Source organism: Clavelina lepadiformis, chromosome 2 (assembly GCF_947623445.1).
Source record: "Clavelina lepadiformis chromosome 2, kaClaLepa1.1, whole genome shotgun sequence".
Lineage (NCBI taxonomy): Eukaryota > Metazoa > Chordata > Ascidiacea > Aplousobranchia > Clavelinidae > Clavelina > Clavelina lepadiformis.
In genome coordinates, this window is record NC_135241.1 from 3307088 (window position 1) to 3320190 (window position 13103).

Consider the following 13103-nt stretch of genomic DNA (forward strand, 5'->3'; position numbering starts at 1 on the left):
ATAACTTTCGAAACTCCAGCCAGGTACTGTAAAACGAAGAATTAAAGTTTCGGTGGTATTTTCAACTTGGGCGATACCTGCTGGTTAGTTCTCTGAAGTTATGCTGTTGCAATATTTATTTAAATGAGTGTAAGGGTTTACCAAGTCTGAATTTATGTAAATATTAAGTGAATGTAAGTAGGCGAATAGAGCAATACATTATGCTGTTATTGCTTGACATCAAGGCATTAAATATATTCGTGCTCACGATAAAGCTCGGAACATATTAGTATGACGTTATGTATATAAGATTATATACGTACACACATGGCATTGAAAACAAGACTAATACAAGGTGAAAATGTGCTCAGCAAAACATGATGCAGTCATTTGTTTGGTCGTAACCTTGCGCTGACAAACAAATGATTTGCTGTAATCACCAAAATTATTATTGGCTTGTCATTTACAAATAGTCTGTTTTATTCGGGCAATTGGACTTTTTGATTTAATAACTTCACGAACCTCTTGTAATTCTTGCCTAGCGGCTTCACACAAAGCCAGCATGCTTTCTTGGTCTTCGGAAACACTTATGGCTTTTTTGTAGTCCGCTTCTGCGTTTTTGTAATTTTTCAGGGCGTACTTGCACGCGCCAGAAATGTAATGACTTCGCGCTTTAAATGAAGAACGAAGATTTTGATCCGTTCCGAGGTCTAACGGTAAAAGTTTGTACCCTTTTTAAGCCAGTCTTAAACTTTTCTTGTAATCTTCTACCTTCAGACACCAATAGCTAACATCGATCATGCACAAGCTTTGATACTTGATTCTAATCTCTTCATCTGTTTTCGTGGATTTCTTAATTTTATCAATTGCATCTTCTCCGAAAGCGATTATGTCTCTCGCTAGGTCACGAGGCTCATTTTTCTCCAGCAAAATGGTAAAAAGTTGTTTAAGGATCTGGAACAAGTCATTAACGTGACAAACTTTGTCAGACTTATCCGCGATGAACGTGCACAGGTTGAGGCCACATTTGCAAAGCGTTGCGGCACATCTTAAATTGTTCTGTTGAATCAGTCTTTTTGCGGTCACTGCCACATAGCCAACTACTTCCTGGCAAAAGTGCTCCGGTGGTTGGATTTCTGTTGCGATTTTGCAGAGATCTTCAGAAAGTTGTGTCTTATCCCCCTCCAGCTGTAGTAGAATAGCCAAGCGGAGCATATTTAACTTATTGATTAGACGTGGGTAGCCCGATACGTCACAGTTCTTTAGATACTGGTAGATGTCTTTGCTTTTGTTGGCTTTGAGTTCGGGAAAATTTTCGTATAGTCTTGCCAAATCTATGTGAAATGTGTAAGATATAAAGGTTGATGAAAGGAGGTTTTGACAGATCTCCGAAGTTTTGCATAAAACGCCCAGGGCTATACTTATCAGACGCTATTTCAGTCGATTTTACAAATATTTAGCTATATATCGTATCAGCGTACGTAAACAGTTTAAAACATTACACCAAATATCAAAAACATGTTGCAATTACCTTCATTGTTACAAGCGAGTTGATCATTGCTTACCATTTATTGTCTTGTAAATGCTATTTACTTTCTTTTCTTCACTTAACGCATTGTCAACTTCGCGGAACGTGTAATGCGACTTAAGGAAATATTCTTCCGCCTCTTTTGGTTTCTTCTCCATCTCGTAAATCGATCCGAGATTGTTACAGCAAGACCCATAAGCGATAAGCTTCCTACAATTGCTCCCAAATTCTCTCTCTAGTTCTGTTATTGTCTTCTTGTTGAATTCTATCGATCCTGTTATGTTGTTGGTGCGGTTATAACAGGCTGCAATGCATTCCCAACACGCCGCTTTCGCTTGCAGAAGCAACTTTTTACTGACATTCTCATCTGGAAGCATCAGACTTAGAAGTTCCTCCGCGTAAGGCATCATGACACTGTTAACGATCAATTTGGGCGCACTTACAGACTTGGAAACAAGAGCTTGCATCACCCTTGCGCATCTTTCAAAGAAAATAACCCTAGTCGATGATTTGGTCATCTTCACACAAAGTTCTTTTGCGTACTGCATCAATTGCAGGATTGGTAATAGGATCTGGTCTGGGTGTTTCTTGTGAACCAATTGAACCACGTTGATTATAGCATGAGCCGTTTTCAGCAATTCATTTTGGGATAGTGATATCGTGCTGACTACCTTGCTCAGCTTTTCACAAGCTACGGTTGCTTCTGTGCTATTGTCAATGGACTCTCGAATGGAAGTTATATACTGGTGGACCGTTGCGTTTTCTGGCAATAATTGGAATAAGTTTAAGCATAGTTATACTTACCGTTTTGATTTGGGTTTACTTTGAAAAACTGTATTTGCATATTAAGCCCGTGTTTCCCAAACGTAGTTTAACAGAACCGTGCTCCTCTAGTTTAATAGAACCCGTAGTTTAACAGAAACCTCCGCCCAAAAACGTTTGGGAACCACTAGCCATAATCTATTGCTTTGATATAACTTGAAACTATTGAACTTGGATTGTTAATTAAAATTTACACCTTTGTCGTCATCAGTGAAACAATTCTCCAACATTTGCTCGCTGCTGGTTTTGTCTACTTCTGCGTTTCGCAAGAGCTCCTGCTTTTCTGAAAACAAATCCCCAAGCATATACATTGAAATAATTATAGTGGTTTCCGATCACATTAGCCGTCTTTCATTAGGTTCATACGAAGTTCGAAGCAAAAAATACCAGAGCCGGAGTAAGTGCAACCTTAAACAACGCGATCATTGCTTATAATAATGACGGAACTATACGAAGTTGTTCTGTTGAAACCTGTGTTGGTCAGAGAAGTACTCATTGGTTCCACTGATGAGGTGTGTGGCATTTGTGCGACATCTGCTCGTTGGACATCTGCTCGACCTTTATCAGTATAATTCGAAGAATTACAATTTTACCTAATACGTAGTATACTAAGATCAACACGGGTTTTTGTCTATGTATATGATTTACAAATAACAGGAAGTTTTATAACCAGTTTTATGAAACCATATGTCTGAATAATAGTTAACTTCAATCCTATCACCTTTTTTGCGGCATATAATTTCATCTATTGAAACACATTCCTTTTCATCCGGTAAGCCTCGTCTTATGTTTACAAGCTGTACAGTGTTCAGCACGCATCTTGCTACTTTCGAGTGGTCGATACTTTCCATTTGACTGCGCAGCCTGTCTCTTACAGTCATCATCGCAGGTCGCAGGGCTGGCGAGTGGTTCCAGCATTCTCTCATAACGTTTTGAAGCAAAGTTACGATCGTTGCTTCATCTTCTCGGCCTTCTTCACGAAGCTTGGTTAATTTTTCTTGTATCTCAGCCTCATTGAAGCGGATGCCTTCGATAACGCGTAACACCAGTAGGTTAGGCATCACACGAGCCGATTCGGGGTAGCGTCGCACCAACACAATGTATACAATAACACCAAAGCTGTAGACATCCATCGCGGTTGTGACGCGACTTGAATCCGTCGCCAGACGTTCAGGAGCGGCGAATAGAAGTGTGTATTGGTTGCCTTCGTCAGGGTTATCATCATTCGGATCTTGGTTCGATAGAGTATGCATAGATAACGCGGCACCACCAAAATCGGCAACTTTGCAATGCAAATCAGAATCCAGGAGGATATTTTGTGGTTTTAGGTCTCCGTGCGCGATCCGTATAGTTTGAAATAAATTGTGGATGTAAGTGATTGCGTCCGACACTTCATAGCATATTCGTAAAAGAAGGATGACCGATATAGTGTCGATGGTTTTGTTGAAAAGCAGGTCATGCAAGGAACCGGCCGCCATATACTTTGTAACCATTCCAATCCATCCTTCCCATTCTACCATGCCTTCGACTCGCATAACAAAATCGTGGCTGGCGAGAAGCACCATCTTGATTTCCTTTAAAAACCTAAGAGAACATTTGTGCATTATTCTGAGTGGTCCAGACCGCCCTTTACCAGTTTTCCACCACTGAAGATTAGACCACCTCAACAATTCTCATCGACTTATAGCCTAGCATCAGCATACTTCTTGCGTGAGGCGTCTATTTCCTGTTCAGATCCTTGTAAGGGTTGACACTTCACAGCCAATCTGCCATGCACTCTGTGGTAACCAACAAGTACGGTACCAAAGTTGCCTCGTCCGAGTATGCTATCCTCAGCCTTGCATAGTATTTCGGATGCTTGGAACTCTTTCACGTCGTCCCGGGCTAGCAGAGCCTGTTGTCGTCAAACATATGACAATTGTATGGTTTGTGATCTTTTTCATGACTTTTGCAATTGCGATCCTTATCTAATTCGTGTATGCATTGACTATTTTGAAGTCAAGCAAAGAATTGCACACTCACATAAGGATTGAGTTTTGAGAGATTCGTATGTCATAACTCTTTCCCATGTGGGCCTGCACATGGGTACATTTCTTTGCTTGACCACTCTTTTGTTTATGTATAGCTCATGCAAACCTTGATAAAAGCAGAAACTTCCAGTGCTTTAAATTAGATAAGAATCGTTAAAAGTTATATTAACTGTATGAGATCGTTTACTCACCTCAGCATCGTTCATAACGCCTGTCTTTGGCTGGCGAGTTGTTTGCTATTATAATCAGTTTATCTAGGCTTAAACTAGAATTTACGTAAACATTTATGCCTTGTGCATCATGTGCCAAACAATGTTTTCTAGTTTTACCGTCATTGTTTTCCGACACCTGACTATAATTGAGTAAATGCTAAACAATATGCGCCACGCATTAGAATTACATGCTTTATAATTGCCGTCTCATACTTAAAGTTGTTACTGGAAAGCCTTGTACGCAGTTTTATATGCCCTAAGGCAGTAGCTAACATTTTTGGAAATGCTTTGGTGTGCGTCAATTTAGGTTTAAAGCGTTAGGTAATTTGTTGTTCAACATTAAGGTGTGGTTGTATTTAGAGCGTTGGCACGTTGGCCATAACTTTTATACAAACACTTTGCAAATAACTTTTGTTCTATAAAATGCCAAGATATTCTCAATTTTATTGTGGCTGCTTCAATTAGGCTATTTATTATCACGATAAAGCCAATTCCTACAAAATGGGCCTTGGGGGAAATTTGAAAACAAACTGTCTACAAACACTTTCAATTTATTAATGATTCATTTCGGAATTTAAAACAATTGCACAATACCTGTACTTAAGGTTTCGCATATAGTAGTTTAATTATGGCAGATTTTTTTTCTGCAAAGTCTTTTTTCCACTGAAGCCTTTAATCTGAAATGAAAATGATGCTCTGTTTCGCCACCTACCGGCGATATCGCAATAAACATTAACATTGCTCATTTTCAGTTGTCTGCAACGGAAACAATCGCTTTAGTCAAAACAACCTGTTTTAATTCATCCGATATCACGTTTTTAAACGTCGTTGCATTACTTTCGTGTTACTTCTCACGTAGTCATGCGGCACTCCGCACCAAGTCCATTTCTGAGCCGATTTTGGCAAAAATATACACAGCCAGTGACTGAAGAAAGGATAAACAAATCGAGGATCTAAGTCTTTACGGCTACGCTGTCTACCTAAATCAGCATTGATTTCATTTTTTTCAATTTAGAGCACGTAGTAGCCTATATCTAGGCCACGCCTCGGCCAGCGTCACAATGCGTAAGAAGAGTTACGTACATTTCTACTGCTAAGAATGAAAAAAGCAACTTTGTTTACGATGCCAGGGAAATACGTACATGTCACGAAGCTAGTCAGCAACCCCACGACGATCGTGAAGGTAAATCCCCACGCTGAAAGGTACCAAAAAGACATCGAGTATATCTCCACCACTGCCGGCACAGTTCCGGTGGTGCTGCTCTGATGAGTTGACATTGCCGTTGAAAGTGACGTGAGCGGTGTTGTTGCGTTGCTGGGCAACGACGTTTCTGTCATTGGGCACATGTCTGTTCGCAATGGAAGAAAGCCTTGAAATTGCTCAATGTACCAACTGTGGTCCAAAGCACCGGTAAAAACCCACGCATTCATTGCGACACCGACAAGTAAACCAACAATCGCTCCCTGCGGAAGATAATAATTAGTGGGTAAGTTTTAAAACTTAAGCTGATCTTCCATTAAGACATGTACTAAAAAGTATAACCATCGAACTTAGCAACGGTAACACGTAGTAGTTATACCCACCGCAGGATTGGCGCAAGGGAATAGAATTCCGAGTGTGAATAAGCCTAACATAGGCCCGCCTAGCAAGCCATGAATTACCAAGGCTGCCTTTAAAAGTCCTTCAAGTCGTGATGTTAGAAATGCGAATAAGATGCTCAAAATTCCATAGAATACAACAGATCCTAAAACCAAACTTTTAATATCTAATCTCTGTTCTATAAATTTCCGTGTAAACGTGCAATAGCGAGCTCTAGCGGTAATAGATTTTGACTTAATTTTGAACACTTATGTAATAGATGGCGCAAGAAAGTTATAAAGTATGTACCTCTTGCTATCCAGGTTGACCTTTCTTCACTGAAATCCCACCAAGGAGAAAAAATATCCGTTACTGCGTAATGCGTAAACATCCCCCGGTGTTCCCAGCACTAAGGTGCCCGTTACAACCCTTACAGATAATGATAGGCCCACTGGGTAGGGACTGAGTGACCTATAACATAGAAAGAGTAGCCTGTACATGACTGTCAACAGGGTAAGGCATCCTAAAGGTGTTTTCAATGTAAAAGTTGTAAATTTCTCATGTCAATTCCACAAAAATTGGCCTGCGAATTCGATACGGATGTAACACGCTGTTATTGCGTCACATTATTTTTGTCTTGAAAGTGTTTTCCTATTTTGAAACAATGAAAACAATCGACCTACCTTCCACCAATGAGAAATTCATCACGGTCTTCTTTCTTTCTGTCTTTGTAGAAGTAAAAGCAACCAATCAGCGTTGACACAAGAAACATCAACGCAAAAACAACGTAATCACCAGCAGAAAATGTTCTTCGCGTAAAGTCGGGAGCAAAATCCATTGTGCATTGGGGAAATGTTTCAATCAACTATAACTATACACTGGCTTAACACTTGCATATAATCTAGCGAGAATAGCTGTTTATATATATTTTTATATTGACTCCACAAATTACCATAGTCTTTTCCTGTAGAAGCGGTCGATAAACCGGTTGGCAGTTTTTATTGACTTGTTCTATGCCTATGGTAACTTCTTTAATATTGACTTTCTAGTTTCTAACTTCATGTCACCAATGCTACTAAATTTTACCTGTTTCCCAAAGCTCCAGCAAATCAAGTAAACTGTACGCATAACGAAATCAAGGCCGAGTGCTCATTCACGCGAAGATTGTCGAGAAAAAGTCATAAACTGAACGTAGTGTTAGCAATTCAGCCGCTTTAAATATAAAGTCGCTATCGATCCAATTCTCTGCAATCTACTGTACAGCCATGCTGATTAAATGCGAACACAATTTGAATACGATGTTTACGTTTAGAGATATACGGATACAGCCGCGCGTTTGTGTGTTGACTGTAATAGCTGAGTTCTAGTTCTAGAATAGTTTCTTCACGTTACCACTAGCCCCATTTATACACCTTTTATGGCTGCTAGCAGTTCCCCAAATTTTAAGCGTAAAGGTTTGTTGTATTCCGGTCGCTTGCACGCACGGTAAACGTCGGGAAACAGCGATCAGGTCAAGCGTGTGCAGCCGCATTATTTCGTGCGTAACTCTGCTGTTATGCTTACAAACAGATTTTCAAAAGCAACACCTCAAGTGCGATAGTCAGAAAACCTTTTTGTTTGTCGACTTTAGTTTTATCTTTTAACTGTTTTTAGTGAATTTGATAAACTTACCTTTATTGTTACTTCTGTTGTTATCACATATTATGCTGTTTGTGGGGCATGCTTGTGATAAGGATTTTTAATGTCACAGTTGGCCGAGAAGGGTAAAGGAATACTGCAAAACCTGTGTGTCTTAATTTCTTAAAGAACTTACATTAAAGGTTACGTCCATATTGCATGGGTGCATTGGTGAGAAAGTATATTTATTACAGCAATTACTTTCATGATTACTTTCTTTCATTAGATTCATTCACAGATACGTTATTTACATGTAAGCTATCGTTTATACACTATTTTCTACTCTTTTTTATGTAGTGAAATGCATAAACTGGTAGTTTATTAATGTTCCATCAAATGCCAATATGAAGGTAAACAGCTACTAAAAACGACCGTTTAAAAATTTCTTTCCGTTTCAGAGAACTAATTACAACGGAAATTTACGACACCTTAATACATGTTATACTGTTGGCTGCTAAAGTTTCCCAAAATAACTTCCGAAACTCCAGCCAGGTACTGTAAAACGAAGAATTAAAGTTTCGGTGGAATCTTCACCTAAGGCGATACCTGCTGGTTAGTTCTCTGAAGTCATGCTGGTGCAATATTTATTTAAATGAGTGTAAGGGCTTACTAAGTGAATGTAAGTCGGCGAATAGAGCAATACATTATGCTGTTATTGCTTGACATCAAGGCATTAAATATATTCGTGCTCAAGATAAAGCTCGGAACATGTTAGTATGACGTTATGTTTATAGAATTGTATATGTACACACATATGGCATTGAAAACAAGACTAATACAAGGTGAAAACGTCGTTCAGCAAAACATGATGCAGTCATTTATTTGGTCGTAACCTTGCGCTGACAAACAAATGATTTGCTGTAATCACCAAAATTATTGTTGGCTTTTCATTTACAAATAGTCTGTTTTATTCGGGCAATTGGACTTTTTGATTTAATAACTTCACGAACCTCTTGTAATTCTCGCCTAGCGGCTTCATACAAGGCTTTCATGCTTTCTTGGTCTTCGGAAACACTTATGGCTTTTTTGTAGTCCGCTTCTGCGTTTTTGTAATTTTTCAGGGCGTACTTGCACGCGCCAAAAATGTAATGACTTAGCGCTTTAAATGAAGAACGAAGATTTTGATCCGTTCCGAGGTCTAACGGTAAAAGTTTGTAACCTTTTTCAGCCAGTCTTAAACTTTTCTTGTAATCTTCTACCTTCAGACACCAATAGCTAACATCGATCATGCACAAGCTTTGATACTTGATTCTAATCTCTTCATCTGTTTTCGTGGATTTCTTGATTTTATCAATTGCATCTTCTCCAAAAGCGATTATGTCTCTCGCTAGGTCACGAGATTCATTTTTCTCCAGCAAACTGGTAAAAAGTTGTTTAAGGATCTGGAACAAGTCATTAACGTGACAAACTTTATCAGACTTATCCGCGATGAACGTGCACAGGTTGAGGCCACATTTGCACAGCGTTGCGGCACATCTTAAATTGTTCTGTTGAATCAGTCTTTTTGCGGTCACTGCCACATAGCCAACTACTTCCCGGCAAAAGTGCTCCGGTGGTTGGATTTCTGTTGCGATTTTGCAGAGATCTTCGGAAAGTTGTGTCTTATCCCCCTCCAGCTGTAGTAGAATAGCCAAGCGGAGCATATTTAACTTATTGATTAGACGTGGGTAGCCCGATACGTCACAGGTCTTTAGATATTGGTAGATTTCTTTGCTTTTGTTGGCTTTGAGTTCCGGAACGTTTTCGTATAGTCTTGCCAAATCTATGTGAAATGTGTAAGATATAAAGGTTGATGAAACGAGGTTTTACAGATCTCCGAAGTTTTGCATAAAACGCCCAGGGCTATACTTATCAGACGCTATTTCAGTCGATTTTACAAATATTTAGCTATATATCGTATCAGCGTACGTAAACAGTTTAAAACATTACACCAAATATCAAAAACATGTTGCAATTACCTTCATTGTTACAAGCGAGTTGATCATTGCTTACCATTTATTGTCTTGTAAATGCTATTTACTTTCTTTTCTTCACTTAACGCATTGTCAACTTCGCGGAACGTGTAATGCGACTTAAGGAAATATTCTTCCGCCTCTTTTGGTTTCTTCTCCATCTCGTAGATCGATCCGAGATTGTTACAGCAAGACCCATAAGCGATAAGCTTCCTACAATTGCTCCCAAATTCTCTCTCCAGTTCTGTTATTGTCTTCTTGTTGAATTCTATCGATCCTGTGATGTTGTTGGTGCGGTTATGACAGGCTGCAATGCATTCCCAACACGCCGCTTTCGCTTGCAGAAGCAAAGTTTTACTGACATTCTCATCTGGAAGCATCAGACTTAGAAGTTCCTCCGCGTAAGGCATCACGACACTTTTAACGATCAAGTCGGTCGCACTTCCAGACTTGGAAACAAGAGCTTGCATCACCCTTGCGCATCTTTCAAAGAAAATAACCCTGGTGGATAATTTGGTCATCTTCACACAAAGGTCTTTTGCGTACTGCATCAATTGCAGGATTGGCAGCAGGATCTGGTCTGGGTGTTTCTTGTGAACCAATTGAACCACGTTGATTATAGCATGAGCCGTTTTCAGCAATTCATTTTGGGACAGTGATATCGTGCTGACTACCTTGCTCAGCCTTTCACAAGCTACGGTTGCTTCTGTGCTATTGTCAATGGACTCTTGAACGGAAGTTATATACTGGTGGACCGTTGCGTTTTCTGGCAATAATTGGAATAAGTTTAAGCATAGCTATACTTACCGTTTTGTTTTGGGTTTACTTTGAAAAATTGTATTTGCATATGAAGTCCGTGTTTCCCAAACGTAGTTTAACAGAACCCTCCGCCCAAAACGTTTGGGAACCACTAGCCATAATCTATTGTTTTGATATAACTTGAAACTATTGAACTTGGATTGTTAATTAAAATTTACACCTTTGTCGTCATCAGTGAAACAATTCTCCAACATTTGCTCGCTGCTGGTTTTGTCTACTTCTGCGTTTCGCAAGAGCTCCTGCTTTTCTGAAAAAAATTCCCCAAGCATAAACATTGAAATAATTATAGTGGTTTCCGATCATTTTAGCCGTCTTTCATTAGGTTCATACGAAGTTCGAAGCAAAAAATACCAGAGCCGGAGTAAGTGCAACCTTAAAAAACGCGATCATTGCTTATAATAATGACAGAACTATACGAAGTTGTTCTGTTGAAACCTGTGTTGGTCAGAGAAGTACTCATTGGTTCCACTGATGAGGTGTGTGGCATTGGTGCGACATCTGCTCGTTGGATTTCTTGTGCGGAGCCAGTAGCAAGATCGGAAGGATAACTAACTCTGTGTCTACTTCCTCGCGGACCTTTATCAGTATAATTCGAAGAATTACAATTTTACCTAATACGTAGTATACTAAGATCAACACGGGTTTTTGCCTATGTATATAATTTACGAATAACAGGAAGTTTTATAACCAGTTTTATGAAACCATATGTCTGAATAATAGTTAACATCAATCCTATCACCTTTTTTGCGGCATATAATTTCATCTATTGAAACACATTCCTTTTCATCCGGTAAGCCTCGTCTTATGTTTACAAGCTGTACAGTGTTCAGTACGCATCTTGCTACTTTCGAGTGGTCGATACTTTCCATTTGACTGCGCAGCCTGTCTCTTACAGTCATCATCGCAGGTCGCAGGGCTGGCGAGTGGTTCCAGCATTCTCTCATAACGTTTTGAAGCAAAGTTACGATTGTTGCTTCATCTTCTCGGCCTTCTTCACGAAGCTCGGTTAATTTTTCTTGTATCTCAGCCTCATTGAAGCGGATGCCTTCGATAACGCGTAACACCAGTAGGTTAGGCATCACACGAGCCGATTCGGGGTAGCGTCGCACCAACACAATGTATACAATAACACCAAAGCTGTAGACATCCATCGCGGTTGTGACGCGGCTCGAATCCGTCGTCAGACGTTCAGGAGCGGCGAATAGAAGTGTGTATTGATTGCCTTCGTCAGGGTTATCATCATTCGGATCTTGGTTCGACAGAGTATGCATAGATAACGCGGCACCACCAAAATCGGCAACTTTGCAGTGCAAATCAGAATCCAGCAGGATATTTTGTGGTTTTAGGTCTCCGTGCGCGATCCGTATAGTTTGAAATAAATTGTGGATGGAAGTGATTGCGTCCGACACTTCATAGCATATTCGTAAAAGAAGGATGACCGATATAGTGTCGATGGTTTTGTTAAAAAGCAGGTCATGCAAGGAACCGGCCGCCATATACTTTGTAACCATTCCAATCCATCCTTCCCATTCCACCATGCCTTCGACTCGCATAACAAAATCGTGGCTGGCGAGAAGCACCATCTTGATTTCCTTCAAAAACCTAAGAGAACATTTGTGCATTATTCTGAGTGATCCAAACCGCCTTTTTACCAGTTTTCCACCACCGAAGATTAGACCACCTCAACAATTCTCATCGACTTATAGCCTAGCATCAGCATACTTCCTGCGTGAGGCGTCTATTTCTTGTTCAGATCCTTGTAAGGGTTGACACTTCACAGCCAATCTGCCATGCACTCTGTGGTAACCAACAAGTACGGTACCAAAGTTGCCTCGTCCGAGTATGCTATCCTCAGCCTTGCATAGTATTTCGGATGCTTGGAACTCTTTCACGTCGTCCCGGGCTAGCAGAGCCTGTTGTCGGCAAACATATGACAATTGTATGGTTTGTAATCTTTTTCATGACTTTTGCAATTGCGATCCTTATCTAATTCGTGTATGCATTGACTATTTTGAAGTCAAGCAAAGAACTGCAAACTCACATAAGGATTGAGTTTTGAGCGATTCTTATGTCATAACTCTTTCCCATGTGGGCCTGCACATGGGTACATTTCTTTGCTTGACCACTATTTTGTTTATGTATAGCTCATGCAAACCTTGATAAAAGCAGAAACTTTCAGTGCTTTAAATTAGATAAGAATCGTTAAAAGTTATATTAACTGTATGAGATCGTTTACTCACCTCAGCATCGTTCATAACGCCTGTCTTTGGCTGGTAAATTGCTTGCTATTATAATCAGTTTATATAGGCTTAAACTAGAATGTACATTAACATTTATGCCTTGTGCATCATGTGCCAAACAATGTTTTCTAATTTTACCGTCATTGTTTTCCGACACCTGACTATAATTGAGTAAATGCTAAACAATATGCGCCACGCATTAGAATTGCCTGCTTTATAATTGCCGTCTCATACTTAAAATTGTTACTGGAAAGACTTGTACACA

The 13103-nt window shown here is 39.8% G+C and overlaps 3 protein-coding genes across 5 annotated transcripts; all 3 read right to left on the minus strand.

The window, feature by feature from the left end:
- Nucleotides 1-189: 189 nt before the first annotated feature.
- LOC143446761 (uncharacterized) lies at nt 190-4757 on the minus strand. The gene is made up of 7 exons (XM_076946543.1): nt 4551-4757; nt 4033-4223; nt 3051-3913; nt 2801-2887; nt 2526-2612; nt 1545-2270; nt 190-1313 (listed from the first exon to the last, which is right to left on the minus strand). Exons 1-7 carry the CDS (start codon nt 4563-4565, stop codon nt 715-717), a joined length of 2568 nt encoding a protein of 855 aa, XP_076802658.1. The 5' UTR covers nt 4566-4757; the 3' UTR covers nt 190-714.
- A 313-nt stretch (nt 4758-5070) lies between these two features.
- On the minus strand, nt 5071-7047 carry LOC143446764 (sodium-dependent multivitamin transporter-like). Of its 3 annotated transcripts, none has more exons than XM_076946550.1 (6): nt 6834-7047; nt 6460-6621; nt 6156-6316; nt 5714-6035; nt 5409-5551; nt 5071-5327 (listed from the first exon to the last, which is right to left on the minus strand). In XM_076946550.1, the coding sequence occupies exons 2-6, from the start codon at nt 6539-6541 to the stop codon at nt 5304-5306; spliced, it is 732 nt and encodes a 243-aa protein (XP_076802665.1). In that variant the 5' UTR covers nt 6542-6621; nt 6834-7047; the 3' UTR covers nt 5071-5303. The 3 variants fall into 3 exon arrangements, with proteins under 3 accessions (XP_076802665.1, XP_076802664.1, XP_076802663.1); XM_076946549.1 differs by having other exon boundaries at nt 5071-5248; nt 5362-5551; XM_076946548.1 differs by having other exon boundaries at nt 5071-5551.
- A 1347-nt stretch (nt 7048-8394) lies between these two features.
- Nucleotides 8395-13057, minus strand: LOC143446766 (uncharacterized). The gene is made up of 7 exons (XM_076946554.1): nt 12839-13057; nt 12321-12511; nt 11338-12200; nt 11034-11174; nt 10759-10845; nt 9820-10545; nt 8395-9589 (listed from the first exon to the last, which is right to left on the minus strand). Exons 1-7 carry the CDS (start codon nt 12851-12853, stop codon nt 8715-8717), a joined length of 2898 nt encoding a protein of 965 aa, XP_076802669.1. The 5' UTR covers nt 12854-13057; the 3' UTR covers nt 8395-8714.
- Nucleotides 13058-13103: the final 46 nt, after the last annotated feature.

What these genes read in the sequence shown, in the direction of transcription:
- LOC143446761 (XM_076946543.1), bottom strand. An exon ending in AATTATATGCCGCAAAAAAG is followed by an intron (nt 2,888 to 3,050) that starts GTGATAGGATTG and finishes ATACTGATAAAG; the next exon opens with GTCGAGCAGATGTCCAACGA. An exon ending in TTTCACTGATGACGACAAAG is followed by an intron (nt 2,271 to 2,525) that starts GTGTAAATTTTA and finishes AATTATTGCCAG; the next exon opens with AAAACGCAACGGTCCACCAG.
- LOC143446764 (XM_076946549.1), bottom strand. Translation starts at nt 6,541, where the DNA reads ATGTTTACGCATTACGCAGTAACGGATATTTTTTCTCCTTGGTGGGAT. An exon ending in GTCAACCTGGATAGCAAGAG is followed by an intron (nt 6,317 to 6,459) that starts GTACATACTTTA and finishes GTTTGGTTTTAG; the next exon opens with GATCTGTTGTATTCTATGGA. An exon ending in GCTGACTAGCTTCGTGACAT is followed by an intron (nt 5,552 to 5,713) that starts GTACGTATTTCC and finishes ATGCTGATTTAG; the next exon opens with GTAGACAGCGTAGCCGTAAA.
- LOC143446766 (XM_076946554.1), bottom strand. An exon ending in TTTCACTGATGACGACAAAG is followed by an intron (nt 10,546 to 10,758) that starts GTGTAAATTTTA and finishes AATTATTGCCAG; the next exon opens with AAAACGCAACGGTCCACCAG. An exon ending in CATTTACAAGACAATAAATG is followed by an intron (nt 9,590 to 9,819) that starts GTAAGCAATGAT and finishes CATTTCACATAG; the next exon opens with ATTTGGCAAGACTATACGAA.